The sequence below is a fragment of the Camelus dromedarius genome, chromosome 14 (genome assembly GCF_036321535.1).
Source record: "Camelus dromedarius isolate mCamDro1 chromosome 14, mCamDro1.pat, whole genome shotgun sequence".
NCBI lineage: Eukaryota > Metazoa > Chordata > Mammalia > Artiodactyla > Camelidae > Camelus > Camelus dromedarius.
This window is the reverse complement of record NC_087449.1, coordinates 53,315,204-53,336,736: the sequence shown is the minus strand read 5'-3', so window position 1 is coordinate 53,336,736 and position 21,533 is coordinate 53,315,204. Positions and strand designations below refer to the sequence as shown.

Below are 21,533 nucleotides of genomic sequence, written 5' to 3'. Positions count from 1 at the left end.
CATAGCTGGGAAGGGACGAAGCTGGGATAAAACGAAGCCTCCAAGGTTACATGGTCTGGAAGGTGGTGTCTGGTTACAGCTCTGCCCTGAGCCACTGAGCCACTGTGACTTTGGAGCATCCTGGGCTCAAATTTCTGCACCTGCCTTTTCTTCTCTTAGAGATGTTCTGAGATAAAAGCAGTTCAGAGCTCGCTCCATAGCACTGATGGAGGGAATTTTTTGAATACGTTTCCAGGTCAGACAACACCCCCAGCTCTTATTTAAAAACAAACAAACATTAACATTTTTAAGTGTACCTGTTTTCCAATGAGGAACGCTGTACAGTGTACAGTAGACTGCTTCAGTGAAATGCGTCTGGCTGTTCGTCGCAGTGAACCTCATCCAGCGGTCGGCCATGGCAAGCACTCTCCAGCCAAGCATGGCATCTGGGAAGGGTGGAGGAAGCCGTTAGTTCCACCAGGGCCCTGATGTCTGCCACTGGCCATCATGCCCCCTCTGACAATGTTTTCCTTGGGTAGCTGGCTGCTGCTCTGAGTGGTGTGTTTTCTCCAAGGCCAAGAGGGCTTGTAAAATGTTTGGAGATTCCTCAGAAAGCACTGTGGGCATTTCTACCTGCTGTTTATTCACTCAACAGCCATTTGTTCTTGCCTTCTCAGTGCCTGGCCGAGAGATGGATGCTGGGTCTCCTGAGAAGAGTCAGGTCCAGCCGCTGCCCTCTGGGATTCACAGGCAAAAATATATGAGATAGTGTGAATAGCACTGTGATGGAGGCACCTGCAGCAGAGCAGAGCAGGCTTGCAAAGGAGGGAGTGGTCAGGGCTGCTTGATGGCTCTGAAACATCTTGAGAGAAGACACCATGCTCTTGTGTCAGCAGACACCCCAGGGTGTTTGGCAAGCTGCTAGTGACCTGCTCTGGGTAGAGCATCACAGGCAAAGAGAGCAGGAGAGAAGTGAGGCTGAAGAGGTTGCCAAGGCCTGGACCACAGCTACCTTGCATGCTGTGCCCAGGACTTGAACTTGGAGAACAGGGGACATTGAGAGCTTATTTAAAGGGCAGTGACATGGTCAGATCTGATCATCTTTTATTTATCAACCTCCAGTAAGAGCATTTTGTTCAGTTCCAGGAATAGTTCCTAAAAAATATTGTTAGTCCTTCAGAGGCTCCAAGAAACCTTTGTCTGGAAACAGCCTCTGAACACAACTTTATGTGACCCAGGAAATAACTATCATGGGAAGATTCAAGGAAAATATTCCTACTGGAGAAAACAAACAAACAAACAAACAAAACCCAGACCTGATAGAAATGGAGAGGTCCTAATCCCTAAAAAGATTTCATGCAGCCAGAAGACCTCACCAGGCAAGATGATGTGGTTTTAAACAATGTACTTTGGGGTGGTGGGTATATCACTTTAATTAATCTTCATAGAAATCCATGTGGCAGAACATCCCAGCTGCTACTGCTGCATAACAAATTACTCCAAAACCGAATGGCTTAAAACAATTATTTTATTATGCTCACATATCCAGTGGGCTAGGAATTTAGAATGGGCACAGTGGGGACAGCCTATCTATCTCCTAGCACAGTGTATGGGCTCTCAGCTAAGAAGGCTGAAGACTAAGGGTAACTTAACAGCTGGACCCATCCAGAAACTTTTTCATTTACATGTCTGGAATTGATGCTGACTATTGGCTGGAACCTCAGATGGGCTGTCAGTCAGAAAACATATGTATGGATTCTCCATGTGTTCTCTCCATTACCTTAGGCTTCCCCACAGTATGGTGGCTGGCCCAAAGAGCCGGCATTCCAAGAGACAAGAGGTGAAGACAAAGGGGGATGGCATAGCTCAAGTGGTAGAGTGCATGCTTGGCATGCACAAGGTCCTGGGTTCAATCCCCAGTACCTACCTCCTCTAAAAATAATAATTACCTCCCCCTTCCAAAAAACAAAAGAAAGTAGAAACTGACAGTTTCTTAAGTCTAGACTTGGAAACTAGCACATCATCCTTTCTGCTCTATTCTGTTGTTCCAGGTAGTCAGAAATTTCCACCCTGGTTCAAGGAGAGGACCTGTGGAAAGAGGTCCTCTTGTGGGATGGGATATCCTGTGGCACTCATCTTTGGGAACTGTAATTTGCCACACAGCCATATTGGTTTCTTTGGGAACTGAGAAAACATTTGTGTTGTTTCTTTACAGATTAAAAAAAGTCTCTGTGGATTATATCATCAGATTAAATGCAACCATTAGTACATGGCTCTGAGGATACTTCAGTAATAGGCCACACCTTGGGTGATTATTCTCCTTCTAAATATTCTTCCCGGAGTTGATGTTGCCCAGCCCGATCCATTTCTCTTTGCTAATATAATGTCATATAAAAACCTCATCATCATTAATACGGCAGAGTCAGGAAAGGGGATACAAACCACAGTCCAGCAGGGCAGGGTGGTTCCTGGCCTGGCAGCCCCCAGGGGAAGCGGTTATGAGAGCCCAGGGTCTGTTCACCCTGTAGAGACCAACAGATAGCTCTGTGCAGGGCAGTGGTGTGGACACACTCAGCCTACCCTGGCCAGTCTGGCCGCAGCCTGGTGAGAGGGTGTCTCTGTCTATTAGCACCAGCCCCTGGAGCGGACAGTTAAGCTGCCTTGGACGTGGTCACTGCAGAGGCCTGTGTGGTAGATTTAGTCTGTTCAACTAAAACACTGACCTTTATTGCTTCTGGGTGCCAGACTGGAGCCAGGCCCTGAAAAATGTAAATGAGCCACAGCCCCCTCGAAGCCCTCTCCATCCAGGAAGACGGGGCCCTTTACTCCCAAATACTTATCAAGCACCTGTGATGGGCAGGAGGGTGTTCGAGGCAGTGGAGGATAGAGGACAGCAGTACACAGAACAGAGTTCACCCTCCAGGAGGTTATGCTCCATCAGGGGAGGACAATAAACAGAAGCAGATCCATGTGTGACATTGCGAGGGATAAAGGTGCTGAGGAAATAAAGAGGGAAAGGGACGAGTGATGGGGATGCTCTTACAGCAGAGCAAGCACAAGTGCCAAGGCCAAGGCTCTAAGGCTTGAAGGGCTCCAGGAGCATGGAGCAGCAGGAATGGACGGAGAGCAGCTGGGCAAGGGGAAAGGAAGCCAAGGCCAGATCACAGCCTCTGAGTGAGAGAGGAGCCCTGGAGGGTTTTGAGCAGAGGAGTGGCATGATATGACTCCCATTTCTGAAGGTGGTAACCTGGAGGAGGTGATGAGTGGGCGGAGGCTGGAACTGTTGTGCAGATAGAGCCAGCAGGATTTGCTTCGGGACCAGATGTGGGGGTGAGAGATGGCAGAGTCAAGGGCTTGGGGCCGCAGCTCCTGGGAGGAGGAGGTTGGCATTAACCAAGGAGAGAAGACTGTGGGAGAACACGTTTGGAGGAAAGAACAGGATTTGCTTTCAGACATGTTAAAGGTGAGATTCCTGTGGGCCTCCAAGTGGAAATATGAGTAGGGGGTTGTTGGATAATGAGTCTGGGCTTTGAGGTCAAGGCTCTGGCTGGAAATTTAAATCTGGGAATCGTTGGCATGTGGATGGTAGGTGAGCTGGGAGAACAGATTGAATCATGAAGGGAAGGAAGGAGGACACAGAAGAGTAGAGGCCCAAGGACAGAGTCTTCCAAGGCCTGGGGATGAGGAAGAACCAGTTAAGGAGACTTTGAAGAAACAACCACAGAGTGAGAAGGAGAATCAAGAGCAAGTGACGTCCTAAAGGCCAAGACCCAGCACAGAGCAAGTGTGATGCCGGGGAGTCAGTGCAGGCTCTGGAGACGGGCCAGTCTGGTTTCCTGCCCTCCTGCCTGCCCACCCTCACTTGGCTGCTGTCTCTTGAGCATGGAGATGACTGTGCTGCAGACTGAGCCCCTGCTGTTACAGAGGGCAGGGACAGTAAATTGACAGCACTATTAAGATGAGGTGCACGGGGTAGAAGCACAGAGGGCAGGCCCTGAGGGGCTGGGGAAGATTTCTCAGGGGAGGGTGAGACTTCATGCAGACTGTGGGGTGAGGATCACAATGGCTTCCTGGGCGAGGAGACACTGGGGCGGGCTCTAGACCCCACAGGAGAAGATAGAATGGGGAAGGCGAATCCTAGCAGAGTCAGGGCATATGCTGAGGCTGCAGGGAATGGTGAGTGGCCCACTGGGTTTGGGCGCTCTGGCCTTTGTGGCTGCCTGGAGACAAGGCAGGGAAGGGGTGTGAGAGGAGATGGGAACCTTGGATCTCAAGGAGCTCACAGTCTAGTTAGGGGGCAAAACAGCCCCCCAGTACAGGGCAGGAATGGAGGTCACCTAAGTGGGAAGCCCAAGAAAGTGCCCTGGGAGCTCTCTGAGCAGGAGGAGGTTGGCTGGGTGCAATTAGGGAAGGCTGCCAGTGGGAGGTGACCTTGAAGAAGTTGTAGGCTTTGCATATGCCCACATACACAGAGAAGCTTTCTTGGCCGAGGAAACCACATGTGCAAAGGTTGGGAAGCTGCAGTAGCAGCCCATGTCCAGGAAGCAGAGCTAGATGGGTGATGAGGTTAGCCAGATCCTTTGGAATCAGACCCAAAAGACTTTACTGCCCCCACTTATTGCATGAGTACTGCAAAACCACTGCAGATTCCTGAGCTGAGGAGGGACACAGTGAATCTGGTTTTAGGAAGACTGGTCAAGTGACAATGTACAGGGTGAGTTGCAGGGAAAGGGAGGGGTCCTGGTAGTAGGTAGACCCTTCTGGACACAAACACTCAGGTCAGGGGTGAGAAGGCCTCAGCAGCAGCAGACACAGGTGGGACCCATGTGACTCTTGTCCTTTAAGTTGGGCCAAGGTTTTTTGCAAGCTGTGTCTCGTGCCCACGCTGCCCTGCAGGGTGGTGAAAGGCCAGTAATGCAGGAACATCACAAGGCCTCAGTGACCCCAGAAGACTTCGTAGAGGGGCTGCCCAGGGCCAGTCAGGGACAAGGAGGGCCACACTTCTGTTTACTGGGGAAGCTCACATGTACCCAGCATCATACCAGCTCCTTTCCATCTGCTCCATGTAACCCTCCCAACAGCCTTATGAGGTAAGTCCTCCCCATTTTGCAGATGAGAAAAATGAGGCTTAGGGAGGTACAGTGTCTGCCTTGGCACACAACTAGTACATAATGGAGCTAGGATTTGAACCTGCATCTCCCCGGCCAGGCCAGTGTTTCAAGGTGAGCTAAGGGCCCCAGAAATAAGAACAATAAACTGATTTGTCCAGCACTTACTCTGTGCCAGGCATGTACAGATATCTTTATCAGATATATTTAGACTGGGCATTATGATACCTTTATCCTAGCTCAAGAACCTTCAGTAGCTCCTCAGTACCCCAGCCCGTTCATCTATACCTCATTTTACAGATGAGAACTTTGACACTTACAGCAGTTGTGTTGCTGGCCCAAGCTTGGATTTGAACCCAGAGCTGTGTTCTTTTAACACACCTCCCTGCCTCCTGCCCTGGCTGGAAGGGGAACGGGGCTGGAGTCCTTTCTGAACAGCTAGGATTCAGAGCAAGAGCTGGGAGAGTGGGCCACCAGGGAATCTGCCCCAGGTCCAGGTCCAGGGAAGCTTCCAAGCTGGCTGCCTGACTATTTGTGCCCCACCAGCTCTTTACATATAAATCATCGTGGGCCTGTTTACTGAATGGGCAGGTGTCTTGTCCCCTGGGGAGCCACCCAGGCCGGCTGCAGGTGCAGACAGAACTGAATTTGGGATAGGGCCTTCTCTCCTGCCCAGCTTGGCCGTTGGGCAACCTCTGGCCTGAAATGAGAAGTGTTCCAATAAGTGCCTTGCTGGCCTGCAGCCCAGCTGTGCAGTAGGTGGGGGCGGGGGTGAGAGAGCAACAGAGAGGAGGACTCAGGAACCTGAGAGCAAGGGAAGAACCTTGCCAACAGATCTCTTAGTGAGCTGCCTTCTCAGCTGGCTGCCTCGGGAGTGTTTGGGAAGGACAGCTGGTCACAAGAAGCCCTGGCTGCCCTCCAAGCAGCCCAGGCCCTGGGGCCTCTGGGCTCAGGGTCGGCCCAGGAGAAGGAGTGCCCATGGGGTGAAAACACCAGTCAGCCCAGGGCAGGATTCAGAAGTCACGTACTCTGGGCCGTCTCTCCCTTGGCCTTGAAGGACACACAGTTGGGCTTCCCTTCTCTTCACTGGTCAGAGCGGTCTCCCGCCCCCGTCGGGGAGGGGGCTTAGCAGGCCGACTGGAAAATGTTTCACAGGGGACTGAGAGGCCCCTCTCCTTGTGGAAAACACATCACACCAGGCCCAGCCTGGGGCTCCACTCTTCCCTTGGTCTAATCTTGGGTAGGACCTCTCTGGGAGGGAAATCTCTCAAATTTAGGGGTGAGGCAGTGGGATCTCAAAAACCCCTCCAGGCCCTTAAGAAGTCAGGTTTGAGGCCCTGTGGTTAACAGGAAGGGGCCCATTCTTCAGATCCAGGAGTGTGGACACTGGGCCAGCGCCTTTTGGCCTGGGCATGTCTCAATACCTCTCTGTCCACCTGTGGCCCGTCAGTGTCCCTGGGCCTGAGCACCTCAGGAGGTTGAGTTCCCAGGAGCCGTGTTCAGCCTTGGACACCTACAGGGGAAGCAGCCAGGATAAACCAGGAAAAGTTCAACTTTGTTTGGCTTTGAGTATATTTTCCTACCAATCCTTAAGTGTAGGAGGGGTTGACATTCTGGAAATTCACTTCAACCCGAATGTCCAAGCCATCTTGCGACATGTGACTCTAGATTGGGAAGCCAATGTCCCCTTGCCTTCCCCTCCTTCCACTCTTCCTTACAAACCCTCCCTTCTGGAAATGGTTCTTTAACCCTTTGCCAGACCTTGCTCAGCCTGGAGAAGTGGTTAAGTCTTTGAGTTTCACAAGGATTCTCTGCCTGCAAAGTCAACATAAGTGGGCAGTTAGGGAAGCACTTATTAAGGAGATTAGACGCTGACTCTGAATGCAGGAGTGCCCGCAAAGCCGTGCTTCAGACTCAAGTGGGGCTCAGCACTTGTCAGCCAGCTCTAGCTTTCCACTAGGGGAGGGCAGAGCCTACAAGTCTCAATGCTTTGAGCCTCTGCAAGAAGCACACTGAAGGAAGCGTTATTCCTCTTAAGCTACCCTCTGATCCCTAAAGGAAATTGCTGCTGCCGGCAATGACTATAGTTGTAAGGAGTTATGAGAGGCATTCATACCTCTTCCAGGAAGCCCTCCAGGTAGCACCAGGCTCATCTCTTTCTTCCCTCTTTCCTCCTTCACAGTCCTCTATATGCCAGGCTCTGGTTGTCCCATGTAGGCAGGTCTTCTTCATTACTCACCCATTCAGCTTGTGGTGTGAAAAACTGCACAATTTGCTCAGCCTTTATTCTCAAGACGAGAGTCTAAGGCCCATCGGCAGGGGCCAGGCCTTGTTGCTTGTGCTTTTTGTGCTCATTGGCTTAGAGCAAGAGTGACCACAGAATCTTTGGTATGTACATTTATTTGGTTTCTCTGCCCAAAATGTCTTTCCTTTTTTTTTTAAACACAAATACATCTCTGGTTATAAAAATAATCCATGAGTGAAAGAAATCAAAAAATACCTATAATCCCAGCACTCAGAGATAACCACTGAATCATGCCTCGCCAGACCTAGTTCTGTGCAGGCTCATTCACAATGGTGTACAGGTGAGAAATTATGCTGTGGGGCTTTGGGTTTTTTTTTTTTCCTTGCAATCTACTTTTTTTTTTTAAGCTTAACAGATCCCATGGATAACTCCCCAGTTAACACAGGTCTTCCTCACCCATGTGAATGTCTGCATAGTGCATAGTGTCCTATTTTATATTTGAGCCACAATTTGTATAACTAATCCCCTATTGTTGGACTTGGAGGGTTTTTTCCCCAACTTTTACTCATTATATACAACACTGCAATAAATACCTTCCTGGAATAAATATTTATGACATCTTTTCTCCTCTCTTAGAATAAAATAATGAATGGAATTGAAGAGTCAGAGGACTGGTACATTTGTTAAGATTTGTAGACCAAATGCCAGTTCACTCGCCTGCCCCCCCTCCCCAGCACCACAGAAAAGTGGTGAGTGCCTGGCTTGTACTGGTGGTTGACTTGTAGGCAGATATAAGAGCAGATCAAGATCTGGGAAGCAGCTCAGCCCTTGAACTTGGTCTCCCCAATCTGACACCCATTCTTTGCTGCCCTGAGGAGGAAGCAGCCCATGGCAGGATGCTGGGTCCTAGACGTGCCTTCAAAGGCTGGTAGACCTGGAGTCTTCGTGGATCATGCCTGGGCCAACCTTAGCCTCAGAGCCTGCCCAGGCGTCTAGAGGGCCTGAGGAATGGTGGCTTGTGTGGTTGGGGTGGAAAGGATAAGAATGACCCTCGGTCACACCTTCGATCCTCTGTGCCTGCAGGAGGCCTCAGCGGGGCAACCATCATCGACTCCCTCGACACCCTCCACCTCATGGAGCTGAAGGAGGAGTTCCAGGAGGCCAAGGCCTGGGTAGAAGAGAGCTTCCACCTGAACGTGGTGAGTCAGACGCCCTGGGTATTAGGACCAGAAAGGGCCCAAGAGGTCATTGACCAACTCCTCCATTGTCTCTAAGACCAGCTACACAGCAGAGCATTCTCGGAACTAGGGCTCCATGCACTCCATGCTGAGGCCCCTTCGCTGAGACCAGCTTTAAGATGGGGGATGTCCCCCCTACCCTAGCCAGCCCATGAGTATTTGCCAGCCTGGTCTCCCTGGGATGGAAGACAGCCACAGGTGTTCCCTCCTTTCCTTGGGGTGCCAGGCACATTGTGCACACCCAGGAAGCTACTTCTGAGACTGAATCTGTCAGACAGAACAGCAGCATCAGAGAAAGTGATTCTGTGAAGGGGGAAGTGGTTATCTGCTTGGAGCTGCTCTAACCTGGACCTCCCGTTCACCGCCATACTGCCATCATGAGATAGGTGAGAGGGGCTGGGGGCCCTCTGGTTTGAGGCCCATGGCCAGGTCTGGGACCCTCTTGGTTTCCAGGCTTGCAGGGATCCCTGATCAGGGACACTAATGTGTATGGATGGTACAAAAGCCTTAAATACCAGATGCCACTCCCACTGATTTCCCAGCCCAGGCTGAAGTAATAGGCCCATCCTGGAGGTCTCAGCTAACCGTGGAGAGAGACTGTTTAGATGGTTTGGGGAAGCAAGACGTGGAGACAGATGGGAGCTGGGAGGGGTCACATTAAAATGCACTATAGGGCTCCACCAGTGACAGATCCTGCTGTGAACTGGGACAGCTCCTGCAGCTCATGGCAGAGTTGAGGCCTCTGCCCCTGGAGAGGCCCATGTCAGCACAGAGCAGGGCAGACAGAGAGAGTGGGGAAAGTCTGGAAGAGCAGTGCTCCAGGAGAGCCTCTGGGGAAGTCATTTCACCTTCCTGAACTTGAGTTTCTCCAACCAAAGCACGGAACAGTGGTAGTGCCTAATTCACAGGCTTGTGAGGCTTGACTACTGCAGTGGGTTGTAAAAAAGCATTTTATAACACAATAAAGTCCGATACAGATGTAAAGTGGTGCTATCATCATTGTGATGATTTTGAGGCTTGTTATGATTTCTGCTAGTCTGTACAGGGTGAGGAAGTTCAGAATCCTCCTGTTTCCTCCTGTATCCAATGGGAGAAAGGCAGAGGCAGGAGAAAAAAGGAGTGTCTTCATAGCCCGCCTTGTCCTCTGTACAGATGGTAGGTAGAGAGGGTCCCAGGCAACAGCCTGAAGGGCCAGGTGGTGGCAGGGCTGGAGAGCTTAGGGACGTTCAGGCGGTGGGGGGGGGGCAAATTAGGAAGAAAGCAAGATTGGGGGGTCTCCACCTCCCTGAGCCTTAACTTTCTCATCTGAAAAATGGGAGTGACGACTTCGCCAAGTACCGTGCAGCGTAAGAAAGAATAGCTTTGCAAGTGCTCTGTTAATGGAAGATCTCTCCGAGATAAAAGGATGATCATTGTTGTTATTAATAATAAAAGACCATGATGTGGGAAGTGTGCCAAGGGGAGCCCTCATGGGCAGAGGGGTAATAACAGGTACCTTTATGAAGCCATGCCCAGCTGGGCAGGTCCTGGGCAGGCATCTCACCTGCCCACTCAGCATCTCATATCTACCCTGCTCCGGATGAAGAAATTCTGGCAGGGAAAAGCTAAATATCTTGCCCTAAGTCCAAAAACCAACTGAGTGGCTCAGGTGGGAAGTTTACCCAGATCTGGTCCTTGACGTGATGCACTAATACCCCTGATTTGCAGTCCAGACTTCAGAAAGAAAACAGTAATAATTAAGGCAAGTGTGACTGTACTCTAAGGGCTACAGAGCTGAGGTTGAGAAACTGCTGGTTTCCTACCAGTAACTGCCTGGCACCCCTCCTTCCCAGCCTTGGCCCTGCCCTTTCTGCCCCAGAACCTCTTCTGAGAAGCTTCCACTTTCCTGTCACCCCAAAGAAAGGTGCCATCATCCTTACTAGGCCGAGGGGCTCCCTTGAGGAGGGGAGGTGACCAGACAGGAGGAGAATTTGCCTCTCCTCAGGCTAAGCTTCAGCAAGCAGCTCCCCACATGAGTTCTTGAGCTCCTTGGAGAGCAGCCAGGCATAACTTTGCTCCGATGGCCTCTGGCAAGGGCTGGGGAAGAAAGCCAAACCCAGTGTTTATTTGGAACTCTGTAAATGTGCAGTAGCTGCCTGCCAGGCAGGTGCTGATCCCTCTCTCCTTTTGCTCTGAAAACTACCACCAAGGGTAGCCTGGCCCACTGGGCAAGAGCTTGGAGCCTGGTCCAGGTGTGGCCAGGTCAGCGGGGCAGGGGCAGTGGCAGGTGTGACCTGTCTCAAGGGCCTGGATGCCTCAGGGAGCCCTATAGTCATCTCACCAATGTTCCCCCTGCCCTCCCTGTCTTTCTGCCCCACAGAGCGGAGAAGCATCCTTGTTCGAAGTGAATATCCGGTACATCGGAGGACTCCTCTCAGCCTTCTACCTGACGGGAGAGGAGGTGAGTTTGCCATTTGAGGCCCCTGGAACATCCAGGCTGGAAAGGGCTTGGGAGAACATCCAACCCCACCCCTTCATTTTATCTATAAAGAAACAGGGGTTCAAGAGGATTTGAATCCCACTGCCATGGTACCACCTGCAGATTCTTCCCCTTCTTGTGTCCGATATTTTAATTCTGCTGCCCAGGGGAGCCCACTTGGCTCCCACAGTTGGTAGTTAATTCTCTAAGGTCTACCCACCATCTGCACAGCTTCCCATCCTGCACAGCACCCATGATACCTGGGCTCTGTCCCGGCTTGTGTTGCTGCTGGACTGGTTTTCAGAGATGTTGGTTCTCAGGACTGATAAAGCCAAGACCGTTGTTTCACTATCTCCACCCCAGGGCCCCTTGGCCTTGGCCTGCTCCACAGCCATCCCTTGCCCTCCACTCTGGGCCAGCCACCAGCAAACACCAGCGCCAGGTCTCAAGAGGGCGACAGGGGAGGTGGGCAGCCACTGCTGGCCACTCAGTCCAGGCGAGCCACGTTGGCTTCCAGAAGGAGGGCTGTGAAATGTGGCAAGAAGGCAGAGCCCTGGACACCAAGTCAAAAAACCTGTGTCTTGTCCCCATACCGCGCCTGCCTGTGGCCTTGAGCAGGTCCCTTCCCCCACATCTGGGCCTCAGGTCTCCCCCAAGGGGTGGTCCTAATCCCCCCGGGGTCAAAGGGCTCTTGTGAAATGGAGCGGGAGGGAAAGGGTTTGGCCCCAGAGCTGGAGGGCTCCAAAGCCCATGTTTTCCGCACTGCAAGAGAATCTTGAGAACCACAGAAACAGGAGACTCTCCATCCCCTTGTGAGCACAGCCTGAGGGTCTGGGGGGAGTCCCCATTACCCGAGGGGCTGCACTGCTCAGCATGATGGCTGCTCTCTCCTCCCAGAGACAAATAGTTATCGTGCCCCATGCTGGTGAGGGAGCTGTGCAGGTGAGGCAAGCAAGTGTCAGAGAAGACCCTCTTCACCTCCCCCGGCCCTTCTCAGGAGAGAGCCACTCTGCTTCCCTTCAACAGAAAGCAGCCAGGCTGAAGCCAGGAGTGTGGAGGCAACAGGCATGGACTTTATCTCCAGAGCTCAGGGCCCATCTCCATCTAGCCTACTCTCCTCGGCAGAGATTACTGCTTGTACCAGTTTGTCCCTAAATAACTGTCATTGGGACCCTGTGAGCCACCCGAGGCCTGAATTTCATTTGAAAACCCCATCACAGGAAGATGACATGGAGCAAAAGAAGGCACTTGCCAGCCTCCCGTCCAGGTGATGGGAGGTAGACCTGGGACATGGGAGTGGGGGTGGGGTGGTGCAGCTCAGAGCTGGCAGGTTTGGGTGTGGGGGCCAGCGATCCTGGAAGGAGCTGGGGACTCCTCAGATCTGACACTTCCTGTCCCTTCCTGTCCCTTCCTCCCTCCTCTGAGGGTGCCTGTGATTCTGAGGACTTGTTTTAAGGCTCCCTAGAAGAGACCATCACCCTGGCTTCCCAGGGGGCAGAACAGATGGTGGGGTGTGGTAGGAGCACCTTGTCCAGAGGGCCCAAGGGGAGGCTTACGTGGCTCAGAATCCCCAACCAGCCCTGTCCTCCAGTCACACCTCCCTGACCCCTCTGCCCCAGCGCCACCACATGACTAGAGACCCCCGGCCACACCGACAACTGCAGAAACGAGACTTTGAAAAGTGACCAGTGAGGCTTGCACGGTCTCTGAGGGCTGTGTTGGTCCAGTCCTGATCCTGTGGCCTTTCCACCGTGAGCCTGGCTTCTCGCCCTTGTTCAGCCTGGCCCAGCGTCACTGCTTGTCACCAGGACTCAGCCACACCAGATGGAGGCCTCCTCCTCTCTGTCCTCCATCTCACACGTGGTGGGTGCCTGTGGAGTGGGTCTTTCCCACAAGTGTTTGTGGAATGGATGGTGAAGGAGAGCCTCCACCCCTTACTAGGCTGAGGCCTTTCTTTGCTTCAGAGGGAAACTGCAGGAGGTGAATCCCCTGCTGGCTAGGGCAGCCCTACAGAGACTCAGCTCCCATGAGAATAAGTACCACCACAGCCGCACTGGGTGGCATTTGCACATTTACAGTTACAGTTTACAAAGCACATTTATTTATGTACATCCTCTCATTTGACTTCTAGAAGGCCACTTTGGAGCAGCCACGGCACATGTTACTATTCCTTTGTGCAGATGAGGCTCAGAGACAGCACATGGCTCACCCAAGTTTGCCCAGCGGCTAAGTGGGGAGATCTGAACCCGGGCTCTGACCCCTAGTCCAGTGCCCTTCCCGTGCCACAGAACGTAATGTTTGCTGTTGTCTCTTGCTGTTGTTTGTTCTCTCTCACCTCTGTTTTGGAACCACTAGGCCATTGCCTATTGTTTGCTGTGGCTGTCTGAGGCTACATCTCTCTGTGTTGGTGAGGCTGCTTGGTGTCCTGGAAGAGGGCCACTTAATAGTTCCACGACCCTGGGCAAATTGCTTCTCTGAGATTCAGTTTTGTCTTCCTCCAGTAGGGTCAACACCTTCCCCACAAAGCTGCTACAAGGATTGAAGGTCATGTGGATAAGACGCTGGGCACACATACCCACTTCCAAATGATGAGGAGGACGGGTGTGCCACTCCTGTCCACATACTCACTCAGCATCCTCCCTGGGATGGTTGAGACCCTGCCGTGCCAGCCAGCAGCAGGGCCTTCCAAAGAAGGAAACGTGGTTTGCTGACGGAGAGGAGCACTTCAGAAGGGTTAGCTTTGAGTCCTCGGGCAGAGGGCAGCCTGGAGCCCCAGACTTGGTTTCACGTTTCCATGGGTTCCTTTGCTCCTTTGCTCCTTTGTGCCTCTGTGCTCAGCCTGCCCGGGGGTCAAATAAAGATATGAGAGCCTCTTATTGCTAAGCCAGCAGCTTCTAGGGTGATTCAAAGCTTTAGAATCTGAATTCTAGACAACCCCCACCAGGACTCTCCTGTGGCTGCCCCAGGCCCACTTCTGGGACCCACTGTCTAGCACTGGACATCATCCCCGGTGTGATTTCTCCCTTCCTTCTCCCTCCCTCCATCCTTCCTAAATAAGAATCACACCGCCCCACAGAGGCCTCTAACCCACATCCCACATAGTGCCCACGAATTCATCCCCCACTGCAGTCCCCGACAGCTGCCTCAGCGTCTTTAAATTGCACATGTTGGAGGAGAGACCTCACGGTGACTTTGTTTGCAACAACATGCAGGGAGTCAGCACACTTGGTCCCCCTTGAGCCCCAGAAGTGAAAGGAAACGCTTGTTGCCCCACCAGGAGTGGTTGCGTGGGGACTTGCATCTCATCTTTTAAAAAACAAATAGTTATTGTGGGTTTGTTTTATTATAAAAATAGCACAGAAAATAGAGATAAGCCAAAAGAAGAAAATCCTCCAAGAACCTAGTCCTCCAAGGAGACCATTTTAAATATTTCAGTGTATTCCCAGCCTTTCTTCACACATCCATGTGTATATAATTTTTGCGAAAGTAGAATTACACTATTTTGAAATATTTTCTCTTAATAGATTATAAACCCTTTCTTTGATATGAAATCATCTTCTCCAACATCACTTCAGTGGCTGCATGGTATTCCATTACATAGATAAGCCGTAATTTCACCATTTCCCTGTTGCTTGATAATATAATCATATTTCCAGTTTTTCTACTATTCTAAACAACGCTAGAATAACTAGCCATAAAGTTAAGTCTTTACAACATCCTTGATGATTTATTTTCTTAGAATAAATTCCTAGTGGGGAACCCACTGAGACGGAAGGTCACAAGTGCTTTTGGATTAATCAGAAGAACAGTTTGAAGGATCAGAGCCTCTGGCAAGGGCCCTGACTCCTGGTACCTCCTTGTGGTTCCCTGACCATCATATCAGCGGTTTAGCCATTCACCTTCGCCACTCATTCCCGTATTTGAAATAAGAACAGTGGGCAGAATCAGAATGTCAAAGGGGAAAGGCCCTTCCCCTGGGTTTACAAGTGGGGAAACAGGTTTGCTGAGCAGCATATGGAAGCCAAGTTGGGAAGCAAGGCCTGGAGCTCCCCATCCAGTGCTCTTTATGCGTGTCCAAGGGTCTTTCCCATGTGCTCAGCCTGGGGCGCGCTGGTCCCGCACTGGAGTGCAGGCAGGCAGGCACTGACAACAGGTGACCCACTGCCCTGACTGCTCCAGCTTCCCAGCGGTCACCCTGATCCCAGCATGATCACTAAGCCTTCCTCATAGCCCTGACACTGTCCCAAGTACTTTACAACTGGTATCTAATTTTCATTCCTCCAACAACCCTCTGAGGGAGGCAATATTCTCCTTGATTTCTAAATAAGGGAGGAAACTGATCCAGGAATTCGTGGAGTCAGGTTCACGTCCAGGCTTGTCTGACCCCGGAACCTAATGCACCTCCCACTCTGGGCCCAGTAGCCTTGGCAGGTTTATCCATCAGGATTCACAATGCCTTTGACCCTTCCTTTACAGGTGTTCCGAATAAAGGCCATCCAGCTGGGGGAGAAACTCCTGCCAGCCTTCAACACCCCCACAGGAATCCCAAAAGGCGTGGTGAACTTCAAAAGGTAGGATGCCTTCTGATACCACACTTGTGGCCTCGGCTGCATCTTTGTGGAAACAGGCACAGGGAGGGGACAGTGCCACCGTGGGCATGGGAATCATGGGGAGTCAGTGGCACAGAGAAAACTGGCCTTAGCCAAGGACTCAACCTGAGCTGGTGTTTGTCACACAAGTGCCAGCTTCTTGGGTGTAGGTCGCTCAAGGTCTGATCTTCCTGGCCTAGAGAGGGGCCGCTGTGCCTCTGAGATCATACACTAACACTGCCCTGACTCACAGCCCTGCAGCTGTGCCCCTGCCACCCTCCCTCCCAGCTAGAGTCCCAGGCCAGTAGGCACACCACACCCTCCCACCATGAGCAGGAACCCAAAGCTTCTGGGAGGTCAGTGCCCTGGGTAGAGGGACCCCTGGGTCCTGCACCCTCAGTCCCCGTCAGCGCTGGGTCTCAGGAGCCCAGTATCAGAACCCAGAGGGGCTTCTGGGAACATCAAGCCACAGAGGCTCAAACTCTGAGGAGAAAAGACCCTGGCCGAGGTCACATAAGTCAGTAATGAACTATCCAGGACATGAACCCAGTATTTCCAACTCCATTTTCAATAACATTTATTATAATTCCCCCATAATAATAATAAATTCTCACTGCAAAAAAAATGTGGATTATACCAAAACTGTTGGATAAGACCAAAAAAAAAAAAAATCACACGTGGTTCCACTAATCAAGAAACCACTGGTATATTTCTTTCCACTGGCTGTTTTAAAACATTGATCTTTATTGGTCACTTCCATCATTTACCCTCCTGAACGGTTGCTTAATTTGGTGTGTGAACTAGTGTCTTTCTGGGTGTGCACTAAGTCAAAGAGCTGGCTTAGAGTGTAGAAGGGACCCAGCTAGAGCAGGGTGGGCCAGGGCTGCAGCTCAGTCCAGCTCCAAAGCCTTCAGGGCACTTAGCTGCCCCGGACTGCCCCTGTTGCTTCCCTCTAGTGAGAGTGGGAGTGTATTTATATCCACTCGTTTTCCAGATGTAGTGACTGAGACCTGGGGGAGGAGAAGGGACAAGGCCAAAGTGAAGGAAACAGTGGCCAGCCAGCTTTAAGATGCACTGAGGAGCATGACTCTTGCTCCTGGAGACCCCAGTGTGCCCCACTGTCTTGCCTGCCCTTGCTCTGTTTCTCCCTGGATTGCTGTCTCTCACAGTCCCCTAGGCCTTCCAAGCCCAGCCTCTCCATCAGCCAGAAGCGTCTTGGCCTCTCCTGGCCTCCAGGCACTTTATTTGCTTCCCTGTGGCCCTTGTCACCCTCATCTTCACATTCCCCCACCTGCCAGCGAGCTTCCTGAGGGCAGGATCCATATCTAGTTCTTTGTTCATTCCTTCATCAAACATTCATGTGAGACACTGCATGCAGGAGGAAAGACTGATAGTGATGAAAACTGATCCTACCATGTATCGAGCAGGGACTCAGTGCCTGGCGTGATGCTCAGGGTTTCGCTTTCTGACTCACCAAAGTACTCCTCACAGCAGTGCTTCGAGGGTAGGTTTTTATATTATCCCCACTGCCCACTGTCTTCTAGCTCACAGGCATTGGGGCCAAGTTTTAACCCATTTTGTTACAGAATCAAAAGCTCTGCTCCTAATGCCGGCCGGGCCTCCCCTCAGACAGGAACCCTGCCACTTGTGATGCATGGAGCAGACCTAGGAAGTGAAGGCACCCGGGGAGTTCTGGGGCCGTCCTCGAGGCCCTCCTACAACCTGGGCCTGGAGGAAGGCTGTAATATTTCCATCACACTGAACTCCCCTTCGGTCTCCTGAAGTGATTTCTTACCTCAGGGATCGAGGTCCGACAGTTACTTCCCCAGGGAAGGGAAGGAGAACCTGGAGGGGAGGTGGGGGCCATGGGCTTTGGGTAGAGTGCCCGCGGCCCCCTGTCTGTCCTGGGGAGGTCCCCCCTCTAGGGCCTTGAGAAGAAAGGAGGACCCGGCCTGCTTAGCATCTTCACCTCCCACTTCTGTGGTTGGAAAGCACTCCTGGAGTGTGACGTCACTTAAACCTCACAGTAGGCCAGGGAGGGGCCCTCAGGGCCCATCAAATCCCCAACTCGGTGCCAAAGTTGACTCTTCAGAGCTGGACACTTGGATCTCTGCTCAGATTGCTTTCCCACAAACATTGATCTTGGAGAAACACGGCCAGATGTCTTGAAGCCAAGACACAAACACCCTGTCTTTATAGCTGTCCAGGGTCCAGCTTCTTGGGCCTTACCCCCCCCCCCCCAGTGTCCAGGATAAGCCCTTAGCTCAGACACACCTCACTGCTCCATGCATGGCACTCCCTGCCCCCAAGGAAGCCCCACAAACCACGACCCTGGCTGTCAGCTTTACCTGTGTCCCTCAGAGCCCAGACCTGATGCCACACAGATCCTGACATTTCTGATTAAGAAAGTACATTTATTTTTAGGCTGTTTGCATGCTGCTGGTGCTGTATACATATGTATGTATATGCTTATTTCCTGGCAACACCTCCCTCTCATTTTCTGGGTAAAAGTCTGTTGCTAAAAATGCCTCCCCGTTCCACCAGGGAAAACGTCAGGGGTGTACACAGCCTGCATGGCGCTGAGTGTGCTCTTTGGAGAGGGCCTGCTGTGGGAGCTGAGTCCACACTGCTGCCTCTGCTCAGAGCAGGGCTGGCTTTGGGCAGCTCTGACCTGGCCCCAGCAGGAGGGGCAGTAACTAGGCCTCATCCCCAAACTGCCAGGTGAGGAGGGCCCTGAGAGAAGGTGGTCCCCGGGTGAGTGTGACTGCTCCTGCTCCCTGGTGGCAGGCCTGGAGGCAGAGGCAGCCATGATCTGTGACCTACAGGGACCACTAGACTCTGGGAGAGGGGCAGTGGCCAGTCCAAGGGCCTCTGCGGCTGAATCAATCTAACTCATTCTCTGACACCCACAGCCTCACACACACGTAGACACTCTACTGCCACCCACCCAAATTGTAAAGGCTCAGAAACAAAGGGTTCCTTTGTCACACACACTCTCGCATCTCTACGGTTATGCACAGATTCACACACAAATATGAATGTACAGGCACATGCTCCTGTCACACACAGACACACACATTGTAATAATTGCTTGCATTTATTGAATGTTTACTGTGTCCCAGGCATGATGACACAGATTCTCTTTTCACCTCACAACAACCACATGGGCCACATTTTAACAGTGAAGAAACTGAGACTCAGAGAGATGAGGTAACTTACCCAAGGTCACATAGCAGCAAAGCAGAGTTAGAATTAGAATCCAAATCTGTCTGGCTCTAGAGTTAATGATTACACCATACACGTGTGTGCATGCATACATAGGTGCGCACATACTCAGAAGCTTCCACCAGGCTGGGGAGGGGCACTGTGGAGCAGCCCCTCCCCCAGGGGAGAGAACACGGGCTGCAGGCCCACTTGCAGACTTCAAAGGCAGGTTGGGGAGCAGGGGGCAGAGCTTCCCATTGCTTCACAGGGCTGATCAGAAGACCTGGTCTCTGGATGCTGACCAGAACAGATACATTTGGGGCACAAGTACCTAGAATTTGTATTTGGATACAATTCTTCCAGCTCTATCACTTACTGTGTGACCTTGGAAAACTGTCTTCCCCTCTCTGAGTCTGAGTATCCTAACCTATGAAATAAGAATCATGGTATCTACCTATGAAGTTGGATGTGAAGGTAAAAATAAGATACCACAGCTGTCTGGCACATACCAGGAACTTAACTCTAACAAACAATGTGTAATTTAGGTGTTCGTAATTACATAATGGTAACAATGACAGTAATTACACACATAATCTATACCTCAAATTGACTCTATGAGGGGTGTGTACCGTTATTTAACTGATGAGGTCTAGAGAAAGTCACCGACCTGCCTAAGTCCCCTAGCTGGGAACTGGGGGAGTCAGTGTTTGAAGCCCGGCAGGAGAGAAGGAAGGCGGCCGGCCCACTGTCCGCCTCTGCTCAGGCAGCCCCACTACAGAAGGCCCACTTGGGAGGGTAAGCTTTGGGAGAGAGGAAAGAGGAAGGAGAGGCTCATGAAGAGGGAAATGAGAACAAAAGATGGTTGGGTGGCTGGTGGCTTTTTTTAACCTTGAGTTCCTCTGTGAGGGCAGGAAACATCAATTATTCAGGAAACCCTCTGTGGGTACCTGTGGCTCTCACTGAGATCACAAACTGGAGAAGAAGTCTCTTGGCCTGGGGGGAGGGGAAGAGGGACAGAGAGGGGTCAGCTCCCCCTTCATTATAGGGGGATATGGGGCTGTCTCAGGGAGACCCCTGAGAGAAGTGACCTCTAAGGCTGAGGCTGGCAGATCTCAGTTTGTATCCTGCCTCCACTACCTACCAGCTCTGACCTCTGCAACTCACTTCCCTCTCTGAGCCTCAGTTTCCTCAGGGATTAATGATGCTTTCCCTTGTGGGCTTTAAATGAAGTCGTGATGCAAACAGCTTGCCCCAGTGCCTGCATCTGGAAAGGCTCAATAAACAGAAGGTGTTTTATTTACTATACAGGAGTCAGGTTTCCCCTCTTTGTGTAACCTGTCCCTCCCCACCTGCCCCCAAGTCAGGAAAACACCTAAGGAAGTGGGTATGTTTATCCAAGTCACCTGCTCCAAAAGAGCCAAAAACTCGATTCTATTATTTCTGGAAGCTGGAAGACTGGTGAGTTTCCTGAGTTCCCTGGAAACCACATCAGAGAGAAGGGCAGCCTCCTGGGAGCCCCAGCCCACCTCAGATAAAGCAGTGCCCCTCAGCTGGCACACTGTGACCTGCCAGACCCATGCCTGCCTTCCTCAGTCCTGTCCCTGAAAGACAGAGGGATGACATGGGCCAGAGCTTCCACAGCAAGGAAGCTGAGGGGCTTCCAGAGGCCCAGGCTGAGCCAGCCCCCCAGCCTGCCACACACTGGCTGCACCTTGGAGCCCCTACAGATAGGGGGCACTCACTCCACCCCACTGTGTCCTCACCCCCAGACCCCCACAACCCTGCAGAGGGAGGTTGACCCTCTTGTCCCCGATTATCCTAAACATCCCATAGGTAAGAGCATCATGATGCATGAGCGGAAGCTGAGGTCAGGGAGAGGAAACAGCTTGTCCAAGGCCACCCCCCATCTGCACCTTCCTCTTCTCTCCAAATCCCCACAAAGTCCTAGGCACAGAGATGGAGATGAATTATCATACCCAGTTTGATGAATGCAGAAACTAAGGTACACAAGGAGGAAATGGTTTGACCAAGGCCTCACTGCTCACAATCTTGACTCTGTGCCTCCTGATTGCAGGTCTAAGGGAGAGTTTAAGTGACAGCTCCTAGAAAGGCAGCGTCCTTGCCTCTTATTATATAATGAAAGAAGATGCCGCCGCATGGTGGTTGGGACAAGCTCCGGCATTAGACCAGCCTTGGGTCTGTTCCACCTACTGTGTGATCACCGTCCTGTGCCTTGGTTTCCTCATCTATGAGAGGGGCAGATGGGAGGACTACCCGAGGCCCTGCCTCTTCACTCTGCTGCCTTAAAAGCACTCAGTACCAGGAAGCGGTTAGTTGACAGGCTTCTCCAGCAAGGTCACAGGGTCATTTTGGCAACCATCTAAGGTGTTCATGAGACCTGTGTGGTTAGAGTGTGCAGAAATCTTTGCTCTGAGAGCCCCTGCTGCTTTCATTCGTAACCTCGGGCTTCCCCAGGGTCCAGCAACCCCAGTTGTGTGCTCTTAGCAGAACCACCCCCTCTTCAGGTGTGGGTTCCATGAAGTTCCAGGTGGGGGCCATTGTGTGTCCATAGGCAGCACTGACTGTAGGAGGAGGGAAAGGGCCAAGTCGGGTCCCTGCTCCTCATCTGCCCTCTTCAGACCCCAGACATGCACTGTTTACCCTCCACACACAGCAGCAATGATTGTGAGCCGTTGGGTTGCCTTCAGCCAG

At 51.8% G+C, this 21,533-nt stretch overlaps 1 protein-coding gene across 1 annotated transcript in view; it reads left to right on the top strand.

Annotated features, from left to right (window-relative positions):
* MAN1C1 (mannosidase alpha class 1C member 1) overlaps nt 1–21,533 on the top strand; it is a 128,264-nt gene that overhangs the window by 81,345 nt on the left and 25,386 nt on the right. Inside the window, exons 3-5 of the mRNA XM_010993703.3 lie at nt 8,416–8,531; nt 10,930–11,010; nt 15,505–15,599. Coding sequence (XP_010992005.2) covers nt 8,416–8,531; nt 10,930–11,010; nt 15,505–15,599 — 292 coding nt within the window. The remainder of the gene's footprint in view (nt 1–8,415; nt 8,532–10,929; nt 11,011–15,504; nt 15,600–21,533) is intronic.